Source organism: Polyodon spathula, chromosome 42, assembly GCF_017654505.1.
Source record: "Polyodon spathula isolate WHYD16114869_AA chromosome 42, ASM1765450v1, whole genome shotgun sequence".
Classification (NCBI taxonomy): domain Eukaryota; kingdom Metazoa; phylum Chordata; class Actinopteri; order Acipenseriformes; family Polyodontidae; genus Polyodon; species Polyodon spathula.
Window position 1 is genome coordinate 2,405,583 of NC_054575.1, and position 20,284 is coordinate 2,425,866.

The 20,284-nt window shown below is 44.9% G+C and overlaps 1 protein-coding gene across 1 annotated transcript; it reads right to left on the reverse strand.

Moving 5' to 3' along the window:
• Nucleotides 1–1,848: 1,848 nt before the first annotated feature.
• LOC121305273 (large neutral amino acids transporter small subunit 2-like) lies at nt 1,849–17,749 on the reverse strand. The gene is made up of 11 exons (XM_041236844.1): nt 16,386–17,749; nt 12,110–12,314; nt 10,666–10,817; nt 5,145–5,270; nt 4,633–4,786; nt 4,418–4,541; nt 4,009–4,112; nt 3,754–3,850; nt 3,419–3,568; nt 2,983–3,160; nt 1,849–2,465 (listed from the first exon to the last, which is right to left on the reverse strand). Exons 1-11 carry the CDS (start codon nt 16,528–16,530, stop codon nt 2,308–2,310), a joined length of 1,593 nt encoding a protein of 530 aa, XP_041092778.1. The 5' UTR covers nt 16,531–17,749; the 3' UTR covers nt 1,849–2,307.
• Between the last annotated feature and the right edge of the window lie 2,535 nt (nt 17,750–20,284).

The following is a 20,284-nucleotide window of genomic DNA, read 5'->3' on the forward strand; positions in this document are numbered from 1 at the left end:
CATAGATTCTAATTGATATTAATAACTCATTACACACTGTCTTTCAAAATTTAAATTTTTATTGTCATCAATTATTTCTATCTATCAAATAATCAACCCTGATGTACAGTTAAGAAAATTATCATCAAAAATGAAGAAAGAAACCAGCTTGCAGAATAACTGAAAAATCATTAAGACCAGATACCGGCTTGGGGAAAGAGAAAAAAAAAAAACACACACAACTCTGACCAATCAGAATTATATAAAACTTCCAGGGAAGACTGCGAGGAGTCTCTCTGCCTGGGTTACGAGGTCTATCCCCTCGAAGGGAAATGCAAGTTGCTGTTTTGAGAGATGTAATAATAATCGCAGCGGTCGTTTGTTTGAAGCAGATTTAATTGATAAACAGCTGCTTCTTCAACGGAAGTCATTTTCTGCCGCTGTGAGACGCTCGTTTAAACAGGACGCTGCCCGGGGAGGTTTTCCAGCTGCACAGACACAAGCACCCACCTCCCCCCACCCGAAAACTGTCACTCTGAGACCACTAGAGCAGAATGGAATGGAATGGAAGGAGCAGCCAGCAGCTCCACCTAGTGGTCCGCCACTGTGGCTGAGGTGTGTTTTTGCTGGCAACACACTAGCTGTGCACTAGATGGCACTGCTGGCTGTTCTATGAAGACGCTGGCTGATCTAGCCTGTGCTGCGCGTGTCTATAGCAGCGCAGCTCCTGAACTCACAGTCAAAGCAACACAGACTGAGCAAAAAACAATGTAATACAGCCCAGCCCAGCACATTGCGCGTCGATAAAGAACTACAGCTCCCAGCATCCCTCACCATTGCCACAGGTGTAGAGGCATGCTGGGAGCTGTAGTCCCAGCCAGGGCTGGACCGATTCACAATAACTACGGCAACGCAGCTAGAACTGAAGAGCAGCTCCTGGACTCACAGTCAAAGTAAACAAAATAATGAATTGGGAAGCTTGAACATTTTGCACTTTAATACATATATTTCCATTAAAAAAAAAAAAAAAACTTTTATAAAAAATAAAAAAAAAGCCTTGATTTGAAAAGCTACAACGTTGATCGAGGGATTAGTAGAGATACATTAACAACAACACTACAATCCTATTAATTAACAATACTACAATTACTGTAACAATAATTCATCGCTTTAAAGTGTTGATTTTACAGAAAAATAAAACCATTATTAATATACCCCCCCCAGCCCAAAAACAAGTTTACTGTTTTAATAATTTTTGCAACTCAGCCGAGCGTGTGAAAAAACGCTCGCACTTCACAAGAAGAAACAATGATCCACAACTTCAAATTCAGTTTTGAAAAAAAAGTTACGACTGTTTTTACTGAATAATGTGTATTTTATGTTTATGGGGTTTCTTGGTCGTGGTTTGTGTTCATGATTTACACGAATGATTAAGAAAAACACGTTGAGTCGGGGGCTCGCACCTATCTTTTTATAATGGCGAGTTCGTGCTTTCCCTCTCTCGGAAGTGTGTCTTCACAACCCTTTGTTGTAATTCTTGTTAAGTGTAGAAGTTTAAGTAAACAACTTTTTTTTCAATGCTGAGTTCAGCAAAAATCCAAAATAAAACTATTTTGCCAAGATGGGTCTTTATTTTGTTTTTAATGATTGAATATGAATTCTCTATTAATGTGAGAACCAAAAAGTGACAACTTGGGATGACTTCACGTCATGTAATGGTAGCCTAATATGTGTTTACCCCCCGCCAAGAGCCCACACCCGAATTTAAATTTGAAATACGGAATAACTTGGTGTGTTTTTTTCGTCGTCTCTGTCGTAAACAGGCAACCCGTCGCAGGTCGGGGGTCGACTTTTTTTTTACTATTAAATTCTACACAGTGTTGGGATTCAACACTGAAGAACAATTCACATTTCAAATGTATTTACTTAACATGGAGATCTCGTTTTTAGGTGGGGGGGAGGGGGGGGGTTCCCCTGGCTGGATAACGGTGCAACTAAAAAAAAAAGCAAAATAAATTTTGATATGAATGTAAATACATAACCATTATGCTTTATAGAGATAACACTTCACAGTGGAACCACTGAATTGCAGTATACGGTACAGGGGGGGGGGCTATTATAAGGGGACCCACACAGAGGTTGTCTTGCAGCGTCGCCCCCCTGCTTTAGAAATAAAACAAACCATTAAAACACAAAACAAGTGGCAAGTGAGAAAATAAATCACATGCAGGAGAGTGAGCGACCGTCTCCGACACGGAGCGACTGTCCGTCTCTGCATGTGGGGATGGCCCTGTCCGTGTCAATCAGTGTGTGTGTGTGTGTGTCTGCTTAGCATGTGCCCTCCTTCTCCCCCTCCCCTTTCTCCCCCTCTCCCGGTGGCATGTAGATGGGGGTGCTCTGCTCGCTCTTCTCCTCCGGCTCGCTCTTTTCGTTCTCCGCAGGGTACACCACCACGCAGAACTTCTGTCCGAAGTAGGTCATGGAGTCTGAAGAGAGACAGACAGTCAGACACTTTAAAAAGGGTAGATTCAGATCAGCATTTCCTTGAGTGCATTTTTATAAAGAGTGTACTGCAGCGACTCGATCGCTGTGTTTTATATTTTATTCATCAGTCTGTGTTGCTTTGACTAAGTTCAGTAGCTGCACTGCCATAGTTATTGTATTGTGAATCGGGCCAGCCCTTCTAGGACTACAGCTCCCAGCATGCCTCTGCCCCCACGGCAATGGTGAGGGATGCTGGGAGCTGTAGTTCTTTAACTGCAATGCGCTGGGCTGGGCTGTATTGCATTGTTTTTGCTCAGTCTGTGTTGCTTTGACTGTGAGTTCAGGAGCTGCGCTGCCATAGACACGCGCAACACAGGCTAGATCAGCCAGCGTCTTCATAGAACAGCCAACAGCGTGAGAAAATGGATTTTAAAGATGGTCAGCGCTCCTTTAAAGGGAGGGGCCGGTGATCCTGTTAATAAAGCTGATGAGGTGAGAGGCTGGGTTTTGTTGGCTTACCTACAAAGTTGTTAAAGCACTCAGGCTTATTTTTCCAGTACACTCCCAGGAAGTAAACTGGGACACCAGTCAGCATGATGGCCAGTCCAATTCCACACACTATGGGCTCCGACCATAGACTGAAAACCAGTAAGAATGCCCAGAACAGCAGATATATCACTGGAAATATCAGATTGACCTGCAGAAAGTAAAGCAATACCAGTTTAACCAGTAACAAGACAGCCAGCGGCACTGCAATGGTTGTGTATTACACTGAGGGGCAATGGTAGCACAAGTATAGGGCAGCTGCAATGGGGTGAGGCTGCTAGAATAGTAAAATATTATACACAGTGGCACAAAAACATGATTTAGACTGTAGCCCTGAATTTCAATCTCCACAGTGTTCTATATTATCCTGCTGCAACCAATGAGAAGTCAGGATTCCCAGCAGGCTCACCTTGATTGGCCGGTGCAAGTCAGGCTGCTTGTATCTCAGCACAATCTGCCCGGCAACAGTGACTCCGTAGAAGAGGTAGTTGATGAAGCCAACGTAGTTGATGAGGGTGTACATGTCACTGGTGACCAGCATGAGCAGCGTGGAGACACACTGAGAGACAGAGAGCAAGAGGGGAGTACATGTCACTAGAGACACAGAGAGAGAGAGGGAGGAAGGGGAGGGGGAGAGAGAGAGAGAGAGAGAGAGAGAGAGAGAGAGAGAGAGAGAGAGAGAGAGAGAGAGAGAGAGAGAGAGAGAGAGACAGAGAGAGAGAGAGAGGACACCGCGATACTCACAGTAAACAGCAGAGCTGGGATGGGGGTGCAGCGTTTGATGTGAATCATGGCTAGCAGGCTGGGGAGGTGTCCCTCTCTCGCCCCAGCAAAGAACAACCTGGAAAATAAACATAATTTACAAAGAAACTCGAGAGAGAGTCAAACTCCAGACCAGAATTACAATATTGAATATAGAAGGGAATAGTGGAAGTGGGAGAAAGGGGAAAAAAAGAGGGGAGAGAGAGGGAGGGATGATGGAGGGAACATGCCACATACCTGGAGGAGGTGAAGAGAGAACCGTTGACTCCTCCAAAGGTGGACAGAGCCACAGAGATGGGCATAATCCACGACATGACTCCTAAAAGCTTCTCGCCAAATGTCTAAAGAGAGAAACAGAGCAAGTGAAGCAGCAGACCAGCGTTTCTGAGAACGCCTTTGTCAGTGTAATGTGTGTGTGTGTGTGTGCAAGAGAGAGATATTGGAAGAGTCTGTTTCTTCTCCTGTGGATTTGTTCAGTGGATCTTGTTATGCTATAGACAATTTATCCAGAACTTCAAACATTGTTAGCCGAGACTGTTACACTGCGTTAGCTGAGACTGTGCTGCAGTTGCACTGCGTTAGCTGAGACTGTGCTGCAGTTGCACTGCGTTAGCTGAGACTGTGCTGTACGGTTCTCGTCTCTCACCACGGCCACTGCGTTGGAGGCGAGGAGCTCCTGGGGTGACATCGCAGTCACGTACGCAATGTTGGCAAAAACGTAAACAAAGGTGACCAGAGGGATGGAGATGAAGATCGCACGAGGGAGGTTCCTGAGGACAGATGGACACAGAGACAGGTGTCAGTCAGAGCACACACCTGAGCTTTATATATTATACAGCAGCAATACGGGGGGGGGCTCACTGGTAAGGGTTCACCAGCTCTTCTGTCACGTAGTTCAGGAAGTTCCAGCCGCCATAAGCAAAAGAGCCTTGCAGAAACGCCAGGGCAATCAGACCGATGTCCGGCTCCTGGAAATTCTCAAACGCATTCTTTGGCTCGAGCCAGAAGTACTGACCTGAGAGAGAGAGAGAGAGAGTGAGTAAGGTAATTATAGACACACAGAGACAAACACGCACAGAGACACAGACAGGGGTCGCTTCAGCAAAGCACAGTTAATCCACAGTCAGAGAGTAATCCCAGTCACACAGCACGCACAAGAGAATCACGCGCTACTACCCAGAGAACAGGATTAACCAGCCCTCCCTCTCCACTCTCCCTCCTCCTAATCTCCACTCTCTCTCCTGCCCTCCTCCTATTCTCCACTCTCTCTCCTCAAGATTTTGAAATAAGTGAACTAAGAAAGTCAAGCATACAATGGTTCTGTGCCCAGTACAGACTCCCTCACCCCAGTATTCTGACTCCCCCCATCTCACCTCTGCAGATCTGCACGAAGCCCATGATGATGATGAGTCCGAGGGCGAGCAGTTTCCCCGCGGTGAACACGTCCTGCACTCGCGTGGCCCAGCGCACACTGGCACAGTTCACCCAGGTCAAAAGCACTGCGGAGACACAACCCCGACACGCACTGAAACACAACCCCGACACACACTCAGATTACAGCTACCCATCACAGTGGTGTCTATAGAATGCTGTAATCTAGTAATATAACAGATAAGAACTAGATTACAATGACACGTATACAAAATTGTCTCCAATAAATGTTCAAAACTTCAACAAAGCTGGGCTTGCAAAACACTAAAGAAAGCAAGCCACGCATGTCAAGTTTCTGGCTGTCCATCTGTTTCTCCAAAAGCTGGGGAGAGCATGAAAAGCGAGGGTCTGTTTGCACTGCCGATATCACAGGCAAATACTAGCCAGCTATCCCTTCTGCTCCGCAAGATCAGGGTGACAGCTGCCATCTGCCTGTTAGCCGGTCATCTCCACCAAACCAAACAGCATTTCAGGCTGGCTTTTAAAAGCACTGACCAGCTTTAAAATCCATTCTCTCACCTCTTATTAGCTTTATTAACAGGATCACTGGCCCCTCCCTTTAAAGGAGCGCTGACCATCTTTAAAATCCATTCTCTCACCTCTTATTAGCTTTATTAACAGGATCACCGGCCCCTCCCTTTAAAGGAGCGCTGACCATCTTTAAAATCCATTCTCTCACCTCTTATTAGCTTTATTAACAGGATCACCGGCCCCTCCCTTTAAAGGAGCGCTGACCGTCTTTAAAATCTCTTATCTCTTACTACCTCTGGATCTTCCATCTACATTTGTATTCTCACACTTCTGTTCTCATCAGATTGTCATCTCTTATGATGCTTTTAAAAAGGACAGAGTCCTGAATTTTGCTACACCAAGGAGATTAAAGTCCAAAATAGATGAGTTTATGGCTGTTTGTGCGAATCTTGAAACTGCACAGGTGCAAAAACAGAGACAGAGTCAAGCAGCAGACTAGCGATTCTGCGAATGCCTTCATCAGTGTGATGTGTGTGTGCGAGATATTGGAAGAGTCTGTTCCTTCTCCTGTTTGTTTGTTGACTAGGAATATATATTTTAAAACAAAGCTCAGAGAGAGAATGGATTTTAAAGATGGTCAGCACTCCTTTAAAGGGAGGGGCCGGTGATCCTGTTAATAAAGCTAATAAGAGGTGAGAGAATGGATTTTAAAGATGGTCAGAGCTCCTTTAAAGGGAGAGGCCTGTGATCCTGTTAATAAAGCTAATAAGAGGTGAGAGAATGGATTTTAAAGATGGTCAGAGCTCCTTTAAAGGGAGAGGCCTGTGATCATGTTAATAAAGCTAATAAGAGGTGAGAGAATGGATTTTAAAGATGGTCAGCGCTCCTTTAAAGGGAGGGGCCAGTGATCCTGTTAATAAAGCTAATAAGAGGTGAGAGAATGGATTTTAAAGATGGTCAGCGCTCCTTTAAAGGGAGAGGCCTGTGATCCTGTTAATAAAGCTAATAAGAGGTGAGAGAATGGATTTTAAATATGGTCAGAGCTCCTTTAAAGATAGCTGTCCCTTTAAGATTCAAAGCTTGTTTTTGAAGCTAAAGTGAATCTGCTGAATCAGGTCTTCGGAGTTTCTTTGCCCTTTTGCTACCCCAACCTTGAAAAACACAATTAATCAGCTGCTTTCAAATCCACCTAGTAACAAGCAAAAAAAAAAAAAAAAACATCACAAGGCCACCAGCCAATCACAGGCCAGATCTCAGCTCGTTATCTGCCAAGCAACAGTGCTGTTCCAAAAAAAAAAAAAAAAAAAATGTTTTTACAACCCTGCCGAAATGGAATCTGTCCAGTGGACCCCCGCATCTCCGTCTGTCTCCTCTCTAAATTAACAGAAGGGTGCAGGCAACCCGTCCCCGTCCCCTGGATTGGTATTGAACTGGATTCATATTGTATTGAACTGAATTGGTATTGAATCCTTGCTGTATTGGTATTGAACTGAATTATTGCTGTATTGGTATTGTATTGCTATTGTACTGAATTCTTGTTGTATTGGTATTGTGCTGGTTTTGTATTGTATTGTATTTTATTGGTATTGTATTGGTGTGTACAGGATCTGTGTTCATGTGTCCTGCTGTCTCGTGTGCTGTCTGGTACGGTGTGGGGAATCAGCACTCTCTCACAAAACCAGGTAAAAGGTCATTCAGATTACACTGGCTTCAACTTGCAACTGGAGTTGTAAACACAACGAGGAAATCCTCTCTCTCTCTCTCTCTCCCCAGTCCAGTTGTAAACAGATTCTCAGTGCCTCTCTCAGGAAGAACAATTATTTACTTAAATAGCAAATTTAAAGTAAATAATTTAAGTAAAAAATATGTGTTTGTGTGTGTCTGTCACTGTGTGTGCGAGTGTCTGTGTGTGTGCGTCAGTGTCTGTGTTTGTCAGTGTGTGCGTGAGTCACAGGGCGCCTCAGATTCAGCGTCTCTGACTCCTGAAAGTGCAGAACAGACTTTGTGTACAAACTGATCAGATTACACTGTGTGAGGAAACAGAGCTACACTCGCTGGGACTCAATGTTCCTGCCGACCCTGCTCGTCTCCTCCCCGCCGCCTCTCACACACGCACACACTCTCTCACAGCCTCCTTCTGCCAAACTATCCACCCCCTTCTCTACCCCCCCTCCTCTCAGTTGTTCAGTTTCATCACAATTGGACGACTGCTGCTCTAGAGTAGTGTGTGTCCCAGTGTGTGTCTATCTGCCCTGTCCACGTCTGTATGTCTCCGTCGATAGTGTTTGTGTGTTTCTCTCTCCGTGCCTGTCGTAGTGTGTCTCCTTGTCTCTCTGCCCCTGTGCCTATCTGTCTCTCTGTGCGTCTCCTTGTCTCTCCGTGTGTGTGTTTCTCTCAGTGTCTCCTTGTCTCCCTCTCTCAGTGCGTCTGTCTCTCCCTGTGTGTCTCATTCTCTCTCTGTATCTGTGTCACTGGTTGAGCCCCTATAACAGGACTGTCTCTGAGACAGCAGAAGCAGAGTTTCATTTCCTGTTTGCTATTACAGAGACAGAGAGAGGGGGGGAGGGGGGGAGCACACAGCGGACGCTATTTTTAGCAGGAGGACTCTGTGAGTGTGACTCGTTGTCTTCCCCACCCCCCACCCCTCTTTCTCTACCGAGAATAATTATATTTCTATAAGACGCCTAGATCGATTAGCCTGTGTTGCGTGTGTCTATGGCAGCGCGTCAGCTCCTGAACTCGCAGTCAAAGGCAAACACCAGATGAGCAAAAACATGCCATACAGACAGCCACCAACACAGACTGAGCAAAAACAATGCCATACAGCCCAGCCCAGCGCATTGCAGTTAAAGAACTACAGCTCCCAGCATCCCTCGCCATTGCCGTGGGTACAGAGGCATGCTGGGAGCTGTAGTCCTAGCCAGGGCTGGACCGATTCACAATACAATAACTATAGCAGTGCAGCTACTGAACTTAGTCAAAGCAACACAGACTGATGAATAAAATATAAAACACAGCGATCGAGTCGCTGCAGTGAAGAGACTGGTTGCATAAGCGCTCAGATTGGTTGCATAAAAAAAAACACTTCTTTAAAATCTTTATAAAGGAGCGCTGACCATCTTAAAAATCCATTCTCTCACCTCTTATTAGCTTTATTAACAGGATCACAGGCCCCTCCCTTTAAAGGAGCGCTGACCATCTTTAAAATCCATTCTCTCACCTCTTATTAGCTTTATTAACAGGATCACCGGCCCCTCCCTTTAAAGGAGCGCTGACCATCTTTAAAATACCCACAGCAACACAAACATATTTTATCAAGCTCTAAACGCACTGTGCTTAATCTGAAGCAACGTCGTGAAAAAGTGTTTTTCTGAATGAGATCTTAGCTGGGTCAGGCACAGCCAATCAAAAGTGACTCACCGACGCTCAGGTGATGTAATCGACTAGATTAACGTAAAGAAATCAAACACAGCGATTCAAGATAAGCGCTATCTGGACACAGGAAAAGTACACAGCGTCTCGCTAACGAGAGCTACTGACGTCAACTCAACGCACAAACGATATACTGTGAAGAAAGAGAATGTGAACTGGCGCATTGTGTTCTGCAGCCCCCCCCCCCACCCCAGTACAACGTTAGTAGAAATTTTCATGATAACAGGACCAGCAATGCTCCACATTTTCAGCTCTGGACAAAAGTTTTGCATCACCTAGAATTTTAGGATTGAGGCCTCGTTTTAAAAAATATATATATATTTTTTTCCAATATAATTTTATAGCTTTTTTGATTGACATGACTGCTATAGCAGCAGTCCAGAGTAGTATTTCATGTTAGATTTCAGAAATGTCACATTTTTCCAGTCAGTTTTTTCAGTGTGAAGTATCTGGAAAACTACAAAGCGCTGGGTGTGCAATTCAATATGTTAACAAGGGAACATTATTCAGCAGCTTTCACTGGACTCTATGAAGCTGAGGGAGTTCATTCTATATAGAGGGGGTGCAATTCAATATGTTAACAAGGGAACATTATTCAGCAGCTTTCACTGGACTCTATGAAGCTGAGGGAGTTCATTCTATATAGAGGGGGTGCAATTCAATATGTTAACAAGGGAACATTATTCAGCAGCTTTCACTGGACTCTATGAAGCTGAGGGAGTTCATTCTATATAGAGGGGGTGCAATTCAATATGTTAACAAGGGAACATTATTCAGCAGCTTTCACTGGACTCTATGAAGCTGAGGGAGTTCATTCTATATAGAGGGGGTGCAATTCAATATGTTAACAAGGGAACATTATTCAGCAGCTTTCACTGGACTCTATGAAGCTGAGGGAGTTCATTCTATATAGAGGGGGTGCAATTCAATATGTTAACAAGGGAACATTATTCAGCAGCTTTCACTGGACTCTATGAAGCTGAGGGAGTTCATTCTATATAGAGGGTGTGTAATTCAATATGTTAACAAGGGAACATTATTCAGCAGCTTTCACTGGACTCTATGAAGCTGAGGGAGTTCATTCTATATAGAGGGGGTGCAATTCAATATGTTAACAAGGGAACATTATTCAGCAGCTTTCACTGGACTCTATGAAGCTGAGGGAGTTCATTCTATATAGAGGGGGTGCAATTCAATATGTTAACAAGGGAACATTATTCAGCAGCTTTCACTGGACTCTATGAAGCTGAGGGAGTTCATTCTATATAGAGGGGATGCAATTCAATATGTTAACAAGGGAACATTATTCAGCAGCTTTCACTGGACTCTATGAAGCTGAGGGAGTTCATTCTATATAGAGGGGGTGCAATTCAATATGTTAACAAGGGAACATTATTCAGCAGCTTTCACTGGACTCTATGAAGCCGAGGGAGTTCATTCTATATAGAGGGTGGTGATGCGCGGTAGGTGATCGGCACGCCATTGTAAAGGTGAGGGAAGGACAGCTCTTGGACAAGCCGGCTGTATTCTCTGTGGGACAGCGTTGACAGGTTTACTCACAGAGGCAGACCGCGGCCAGCAGCCGCAGCCCGAACTCGGGTGCGAAGCAGGTGGGGAACAGGGGCTGGAGCACGTAGTTGGAGAAGGTCAGGGCGATGACAGCCTGGTTCGTGGGGTAAATAACCAGCACCGCGATCCACAGCCGCAGAAAACTGAGAGAGAGACCCCCCTCTGGGGGACCACCCCCGGGGAGAAAGAGTTATTGGAATTATTATTATTATTATTAGCTGCAGTTTCCTCACTGTGGCTGTACAGAGAGAGGGGGCACGCTTTCTTCCCCCTGCTCAATGCTTTCTTCCTCTTTGCCTCCCCCTCTCTCTATCTTTCTCCCGATCTCTTTCCTTCACTGGCCTTTTCTATTTGACAAAGAGCTCTACAATCCTGTTCAGTTTGACGCTACAGTATAATCCCTTCTTCTTGGGGTCTGTGTTAGTTTTCCTACACTCTGAAAAGAGTCGAGTTTCATTAAAGCTGCAGACAGACAGACAGACACATCAATGTATGTGTGTGTGTGTATCAGTGGCTTTGTTTGTGTTTCTGTGTATGTGTCTGTCTGTTTGTCAGTGGTGGTTGTTGGGTGTGTGTTTGGGGTAGTGTGTGTGTTAGTTTGCATCTCAATGGCTTCGTTTGTGTTCACTGTCGTCTTCGGCAGGATTTAACCTTGCTTAAGATTCTAACAGAACTGCCTCATCCTGCTCTCCGCTTTGCATCAAGAGGACTGACTGACTGGATCAGACAGCTGTGCGGGGGACGAGAGTCATGTGACTCTGCTTGCCTGTTACACAACTGAGGGATTCTGGGATCAATAAGCTGCTAAACTATGTTCATGCTTCACTCGTTCCCGGCTGGAGTCGAGGGTCTCCGATCGCATGGGGGGCCGATAACCCTGGGAAAAAGATCAGCTGCACTCAGAGCTGGGAAATGCATTCGCCTGCGACAGTAGCAGGAAGCAGACATGGCTACAGTTACAGCAGTCGATCAGCGATTTAAAAAAGGACAGGACTGGCTGGCTTATTAAAAGCAAAACACAGTTCAACCAGGTCACTACAAAAACAAGAACTGAGACTCAAATCGTGTGAAACTGATTGAGAAAGTGAGGCACTAAAAAATAAAGTTATATATAAAATGTTTCATATGATTTTATGCTTTATTGCAGAAAACAATGCTGGAGACACAGCGTGTTGTAAAATCCGCAGGCACGACATGGCTGAGATGGATCCAAAACAATTAAAAACGATTTCGAAACATCAAAATTCCAGGTCTAAGCATTCGCCATTGAACTGGTTAGGTTTCTTTCGGCCTTTTCTGAAATGCAGCTTTTATGGGGAAAAAAAACCAAAACAGTTCAAGCACAGAATGAAGAGAAGAAAAAAAATAATTATGAAGAGGGTGGGGAAATGGGAATGTTCACTTCTCCCCCCTCCCCCTGCCCCCCCCCTCTCACCCAGCCAGTCCCCCAAAGATGTCCTTCACATAGGAGTAGTCGCCCCCTGATTTGGGGATGGTGACCCCCAGCTCTGCGTAGCACAGAGCCCCCACGGCTGTGATGAGCCCCGTGACGATCCACACCACCAGTGCCATCCCCACTGAGCCAGCGTTCTCCATCACCCCCTTCGGAGACACAAAGATCCCAGAGCCAATGATATTACCTGAGAGGAGAGAGAGAGAAAGAGAAAGAGAGGAGAGATCACAGGTCTGACCAGAGAACATACAAGTTTGAGAACTCTGCCGAGTTTTGCTGAGGCTAAACTAATGAGAGAATCCTGACTGGTAAAGCACAGGGAAGCATTGTAAAGCACAGAGAGGTCTGGTAAAGCACAGGGAAGCATTGTAAAGCACAGAGAGGTCTGGTAAAGCACAGGGAAGCATTGTAAAACACAGAGGTCTGGTAGAGCATAGGGAAGCATTGTAAAGCACAGAGAGGTCTGGTAAAGCATAGGGAAGCATTGTAAAGCACAGAGAGGTCTGGTAAAGCACAGGGAAGCATTGTAAAGCACAGAGAGGTCTGGTAAAGCACAGGGAAGCATTGTAAAGCACAGAGAGGTCTGGTAAAGCACAGGGAAGCATTGTAAAGCACAGAGAGGTCTGGTAAAGCACAGGGAAGCATTGTAAAGCACAGAGAGGTCTGGTAAAGCACAGGGAAGCATTGTAAAGCACAGAGAGGTCTGGTAAAGCACAGGGAAGCATTGTAAAGCACAGACAGGTCTGGTAAAGCATAGGGAAGCACTGTAAAACACAGAGAGTCTGGTAGAGCATAGTCAAGCATTGTAAAGCACAGAGAGGTCTGGTAAAGCATTAATTAACAAACCATGATAAACTAACTCTAACAGTATCCTTTTAGTTTTATCTTTTAAAATTAAAATCAGTTTAATTTCCAACACTCAACTCTGTGTGTGTGTGTGTGTGTGTGTGTGTGTACAGATATATATATATATATATTATATATATATATTTTAATAGATATTTTTATATGGGCTTGATTCTACTCCAAAACAAACAGAACACCATTCAAGGTTGCTATTTGCCGACGAACGCATATTCACGGTATTTCAACACGGCAATAAAAACTCTACACACCAGGCTTATCCAGTTTCTTTGAAATGGACTTAACTTTGACCTCTGTATCTGCAGAACTGCTGTGACCTCCGTCATAAAGCTCTGGGTATCCCACTCCCCCGTGCGCTCCCCCCACGCTCCCCCTGGAACCTGGTGAACCAATCGTATTGAAGCTGTTCAATTCACCCAGTCCAGGTTTTACTAGCAGCTTTATCAGCCCCCAGTGTGTCTAGCTAACAAGCTCAGATGTGTCTTATTATTAAACTCCTAGTGAAACCAGGACTGGATCACACTGCTGTGCAGCGGGAGTCTGATTCCCTGTCGAGTGTTTCACAGTTGTGGATTATTCTGATCGTAACAGACAGGCTGTGAAGGAATTCTACAGGTCAGGGGAGGAGGAGGGAGGGAGGGAGAAAGTCGTGCTCAGATGATCAAACAGTCATCTTTTCTTGTGCTCGGCCGAAGTCAATTACAGACAATGATGTCAGCAACAATCCTGGCACCGAGGCTGGCTGCACCACTTCAAACAACAACAGCCATCCTCCCACGAGATTACATTCCCAGGACAAGGTAATTACACAGCCACACAGTCACAGAGTTCAAACAGGTTTCGCTGTGCAAGCACAGGAGGAGAGAATCAACCAGCCTCCTTTCAAAAGTGCTGTGGTGTCAGCCCTTCTCAAAAACACCCAGTCCTGGGGTTCAGAGCTCCCCTCAATGCAGTCTAGTATTATTAATATTGCAATGATCAGGAGCCAGGAGTTTGAGCAGGGTTACAAACTCACACTAGCCCTGCTGCTGCTGCACCCAGTCCTGGGGTTCAGAGCTCCCCTCAATGAAGTCTAGTATTATTAATATTGCAATGATCAGGAGCCAGGAGTTTGAGCAGGGTTACAAACTCACACTAGCCCTGCTGCTGCTGCACCCAGTCCTGGGGTTCAGAGCTCCCCTCAATGAAGTCTAGTATTATTAATATTGCAATGATCAGGAGCCAGGAGTTTGAGCAGGGTTACAAACTCACACTAGCCCTGCTGCTGCTGCTGCACCCAGTCCTGGGGTTCAGAGCTCCCCTCAATGAAGTCTAGTATTATTAATATTGCAATGATCAGGAGGCAGGAGTTTGAGCAGGGTTACAAACTCACACTAGCCCTGCTGCTGCTGCACCCAGTCCTGGGGTTCAGAGCTCCCCTCAATGAAGTCTATTATTATTAATATTGCAATGATCAGGAGCCAGGAGTTTGAGCAGGGTTACAAACTCACACTAGCCCTGCTGCTGCTGCTGCACCCAGTCCTGGGGTTCAGAGCTCCCCTCAATGAAGTCTAGTATTATTAATATTGCAATGATCAGGAGCCAGGAGTTTGAGCAGGGTTACAAACTCACACTAGCCCTGCTGCTGCACCCAGTCCTGGGGTTCAGAGCTCCCCTCAATGAAGTCTAGTATTATTAATATTGCAATGATCAGGAGCCAGGAGTTTGAGCAGGGTTACAAACTCACACTAGCCCTGCTGCTGCTGCACCCAGTCCTGGGGTTCAGAGCTCCCCTCAATGCAGTCTAGTATTATTAATATTGCAATGATCAGGAGCCAGGAGTTTGAGCAGGGTTACAAACTCACACTAGCCCTGCTGCTGCTGCACCCAGTCCTGGGGTTCAGAGCTCCCCTCAATGAAGTCTAGTATTATTAATATTGCAATGATCAGGAGGCAGGAGTTTGAGCAGGGTTACAAACTCACACTAGCCCTGCTGCTGCTGCACCCAGTCCTGGGGTTCAGAGCTCCCCTCAATGCAGTCTAGTATTATTAATATTGCAATGATCAGGAGCCAGGAGTTTGAGCAGGGTTACAAACTCACACTAGCCCTGCTGCTGCTGCACCCAGTCCTGGGGTTCAGAGCTCCCCTCAATGCAGTCTAGTATTATTAATATTGAAATGATCAGGAGCCAGGAGTTTGAGCAGGGTTACAAATTACTGTAACACATCTGAAAACACATACCCTTCTCAAGTGCATTTGCACGCAATTACAGTCGTCCTGGAGACAGTATTTGGCACCTTTCGTCTCAAACACTGCTAGGAGACAGCGTTTGGCAGGGACACTATTTGGCACAACACAATGGATGATGATCGTGTGAACCGAATTTACGCTTTGTTGCGATATTAGAACCCAAAACCCATCAGAAACATACGTTTAAAACTAACTTAAATGCTCTATGAAATTTCACGAGAATTTGAAAATAAAAAAAACGTACTAAAATCAATCTAAACATATTTACATTACGTCGATTAACTAAACCGCCTCTATAAATAAGACTGATCAATAATGTGCAATATAATACTGCACTCCTGGAGTAACTATTTTTAATGTGTAATTTATGATTTAAAAGTCAAACTACCTTAAATTCCCCCTTTAAACATAATAATAATCGCTTTTTTCATCTGGATAATGTCCACTAAATAACGAACTGTTCCCCGCATACATTTTCATTTTAAAGAGCTTAATTCAACAGAATTCAAAATACAAAATTAATTTGAGGCATATTTTAAAAAAGTATGTGGATACGAGCACCTCGAGATCAATACACACAAAATTAAATTTGAATTTGAAAATTCTGAGCGGTTTGTTTTGCTCGTGCTGGTTCACATTCGTTTTTTGTTTTTTTTTTAACGGTTTTTCTGAATTACGTCTCGTAAAAAAAAAAAAAAAAAAAAAAAAAATTATTTTAAATAACGTTTGTTTTATTTTTTTTTATTATTTTTAGCAGGAATATTTGAGTCAAACGTCTTTCTCAAAGAGTGACCGATGCGACAAGTCGTCTTCCCTAGTTAGTTGTCCACACGCAGTCTTTGTCGTTTTACTGTCTTAAATAACGAGGGCTGTCCCCAAGACAAGTGACTTTTTATTTATTTATTTATTTATTGGAGTTTTTTGACACGGTGTCTCTTCAAAACAGTGCCAGTCAGTTTAAAATTGCTACAAAGCCCGTCCATTATGATCCCAAGTGTAAATGTTTTTCAACAGCTCGGCTGATTTAACACAATGCAGTCCTTGTCCGTTCATTGTAATGCGAGAGTACAGCCTGGGAAGACGCAAGTGTGTGAGGCTGAACTGTATAAAACAACAACAACACAGTCACTTCCATGTCTCGTACATGTATTGGGTCAATCTTACCGACAATTATCCCACAAGCGCTGAGGAGCCCGATTTCCTTTTTCAGAGCCACGCCGGCCCCTCCGGAGCTCTCCTTGCCGGGTTCAGAGGCGCCGTCGCCGGCCGCCGCCGCTGCATTCCCCCGCTGCCGAGGTCCGTCTGTCATTTTGGCGATTTGGGGTCTTTTTTTTTAAATTTGTGATTGTAACCAACAATACAGAGGAGTGTTATATATCTATATGTATTTGTACTTATAATATGGCTATAAAACGTATTATTTTTTTTATATAACTGTACGTATATTTCATATACCTTTGTCTACACCATTAAATATATTCTAACAACGATAGAAAATAAAACGATAAAAGGCACGTGTAGAAGCTCAATAAATATTTATATTCAAATGACACAAACAATCATAATTCAGTCTTTACAGTAATCGACGATTCAACTTTAGCGATTAAGACCTTTGCGTGCAAGTCAATTGTAAAGTGCAATTTGAGGAGAAGAAAAAAAATCTCTCTGTTTATATGATGAGGTTTTGTAAAATTTTACAAAAAATATATATATATCGATCTTATAATTTATCCAGGTTGTTAGCTTTTGGTAAACATGTTTTTCTCTATATTGCACTGTAAGGGTGCGCTGCTAAACGGATACGAATTCAAATGATTACAAATCATAATATTAAAACTGCGAATAATCGACGAGTAAGTTATCCGAATAGTCGCAGCGATCATGAATTCTGCGCAGAATTCAATTCAGCGCCGAATAGACGCAGCGATCATGAATTCAGCGCAGAATTCAATTCAGCGCTGAATAGCCACAGCGATCAGGAATTCAGCGCAGAATTCAATTCAGCCTAGATATGGTACTCAACATGACACAGATCGACTCTAATTTGTTGGGGTTTTTTTTTTTAACGAAATTAATATATTTTGTGTTAGAGACAAAAAAAAAAAAAACGCCTTTCTCCGTTTACACTAGCTTGATTCTCGACACGTCACACAATAATAATAATAATAAATAAACCTCGTATCCGCTTTATTTTCTTTGTATCGTGCTAACCTCGCGTCTGCACCCTGCACCCCTGCACCCTGCACCCCTGCACCCTGCACCCTGCACCCCTTGTTTACGCGAAGAAAATCGGTCAAACTACAGTGGAGAGGTTTCTGTGTTTGCCCCTGCTGCTCCAGGCTGCAGAGCTGCCTCTATCCACACGGTTCTTGCATGCAAGCCCTCTACAAAAACAGACGCGTTTACTCTGCGGTTACGACGCTGCAACAACAAGACGTTAAATGTGTCCGACCCGGACCAAATCCAGCCGAACCGGGCCAAGCTAGCCCCTTACTGAGCTGTAAAGAAACGGCGTTTTCCTAAACAGCCTCCTACGCCAGCGGTGGTTTATATATCCCTTCAACCCCCCCACGTCACGCCGTGTGCAACTCGCCCCCCCCCCCCCCCCCCCCCCATGCCGAGATACAGCGAGATAGGAAACGCTATGGCTGTGATGTTGTGATTTATCTAACGCGCATCCGCGGTGCTTTAAACACGGGCTACAACAGTGCTGTTCAGTTTGATGCTACAGTATAATCCCTTCTTCCTGGGGTCTGCGTTTGTTTACTACACTCTGAAAAGAGTTGAGTTTCATTAAAGCTGCAGACAGACAGACAGACAAACAGACAGTGAGCACACTGTGGTCCCATTCTACCGGCCTCGCCCCATTGCAGCTGCCCTATACTTGTGCTACCATTGTAGTGTAATACAGACCCACTGCAGTGCCACTGTCTGTCTGCATTGCCATTGAAGATCATTGAGGGTATAGTCAGCACACTGTGGTCCCATTCTACCAGCCTCACCCCATTGCAGCTGCCCTATACTTGTGCTACCATTGTAGTGAAATACAGACCCACTGCAGTGCCACTGTCTGTCTGCATTGCCATTGAAGATCATTGAGGGTATAGTCAGCACACTGTGGTCCCATTCTACCAGCCTCGCCCCATTGCAGCTGCCCTATACTTGTGCTACCATTGCCCCTCAGTGTAACACAGACCCACTGCAGTGCCACTGTCTGTCTGCATTGCCATTGAAGATCATTGAGGGTATAGTCAGCACACTGTGGTCCCATTCTACCAGCCTCACCCCATTGCAGCTGCCCTATACTTGTGCTACCATTGCAGTGTAATACAGACCCACTGCAGTGCCACTGTCTGTCTGCATTGCCATTGAAGATCATTGAGGGTATAGTCAGCACACTGTGGTCCCATTCTACCAGCCTCGCCCCACTGCAGCTGCCCTATACTTGTGCTACCATTGCAGTGTAATACAGAGCCATTGCAGTGCCGCTGTCTGTCTGCATTGCCATTGAAGATCATTGAGGGTATAGTCAGCACACTGTGGTCCCATTCTACCAGCCTCGCCCCATTGCAGCTGCCCTATACTTGTGCTACCATTGCAGTGTAATACAGACCCATTGCAGTGCCGCTGTCTGTCTGCATGACTGCAGTCTGTCTCCTCCCTACACTAAAGCAGCATATCTGTGCAGTGAATCTATTGCCAACTGCACTTCAGTATCCTGGGGTTGCTGGGTTGAGATTCCAGTTTTTCCCAGCGTCAGGAATTTTCTTAACAAGCACACAGGTTAAGGTGCAAAAGGAGAGCTTTTATTGCTGCAGGCATGGGTTTCTATAGGACTGCTGGCAGCCATGGCACAGGTGTATAGCACTTATAGGGTTAATGGATAACTGAGGGAGAAATGTCACCGTCTCTTATGGTAAAAGACCGCTGTCTAAACCAGCAGCAGTGTCCAGCCGACTCTCCTTGCCTCTGTTAGTGTCTATTAGCTCCTGCGACTTTAAATCTGCCTATGTGGTAATACTGAGACTTGCTGACAGACTTAATTTAAGATGAGGTGGGGTGAGAGGGGGTTAGAACTGGTTTGAGGCAGAATACTGTCTGAAATAAACAGCCAGAGAGAGGGGGAAGTGGGAGAGGAGGGAGAGAGGGTGGGACAAAGAGAGAGAGAGGGGGGAAACAGGGAGCTGGAATTATAATATTTCTTATATAGCGCCTTTCATAGTGGACCGCCGTCACAGGGCGCTTTACAGAGGCAGGCTGTGAACTGCGCATTATATGCAGAGTCACTTATAGGATGCTGATTTAACATCTCATCACGCAGGACGGAGCACAAGGAGGTGAAGCGACTCGCTCAGGGTCACACACAGCGAATCAGTCAGTGGCAGAGGTGGGATTTGAACTCGTGACCCTTCTGGTGACAAGCCTTAGACTTTAATCACTGGACCGCACCGGTTCCTTGAAAGGGGGTTAGAGAGATAGAGAGAGGAGGGCGGACTCAGGGAGGATGACAAGAGGGGAGGGGATATGGATGAATTGAAATGGTAAAGGGGAGTAGAAAGATGGGCAGCGCTCCTTTAAAGGGAGGGGTCAGTGATCCTGTTAATAAAGCTAATAAGAGGTGAGAGAATGGATTTTAAAGATGGTCAGCACTCCTTTAAAGGGAGGGGTCAGCGATCCTGTTAATAAAGCTAATAAGAGGTGAGAGAATGGATTTTAAAGATGGTCAGCACTCCTTTAAAGGGAGGGGCCAGTGATCATGTTAATAAAGCTAATAAGAGGTGAGAGAATGGATTTTAAAGATGGTCAGCGCTCCTTTAAAGGGAGGGGCCAGTGATCCTGTTAATAAAGCTAATAAGAGGTGAGAGAATGGATTTTAAAGATGGTCAGCGCTCCTTTAAAGGGAGGGGCCAGTGATCCTGTTAATAAAGCTAATAAGAGGTGAGAGAATGGATTTTAAAGATGGTCAGCGCTCCTGTAAAGGGAGGGGTCAGTGATCCTGTTAATAAAGCTAATAAGAGGTGAGAGAATGGATTTTAAAGATGGTCAGCGCTCCTTTAAAGGGA

Coding starts and splice junctions, on each gene's coding strand:
- LOC121305273 (XM_041236844.1), bottom strand. CDS start 16,530: ATGACAGACGGACCTCGGCAGCGGGGGAATGCAGCGGCGGCGGCCGGC. Junction 5,271..10,665: donor GCTGGCCGCGGTCTGCCTCT/GTGAGTAAACCT, acceptor GTGTCTCCGCAG/TGCTTTTGACCTGGGTGAAC. Junction 4,787..5,144: donor CTTCGTGCAGATCTGCAGAG/GTGAGATGGGGG, acceptor TCTCTCTCTCAG/GTCAGTACTTCTGGCTCGAG.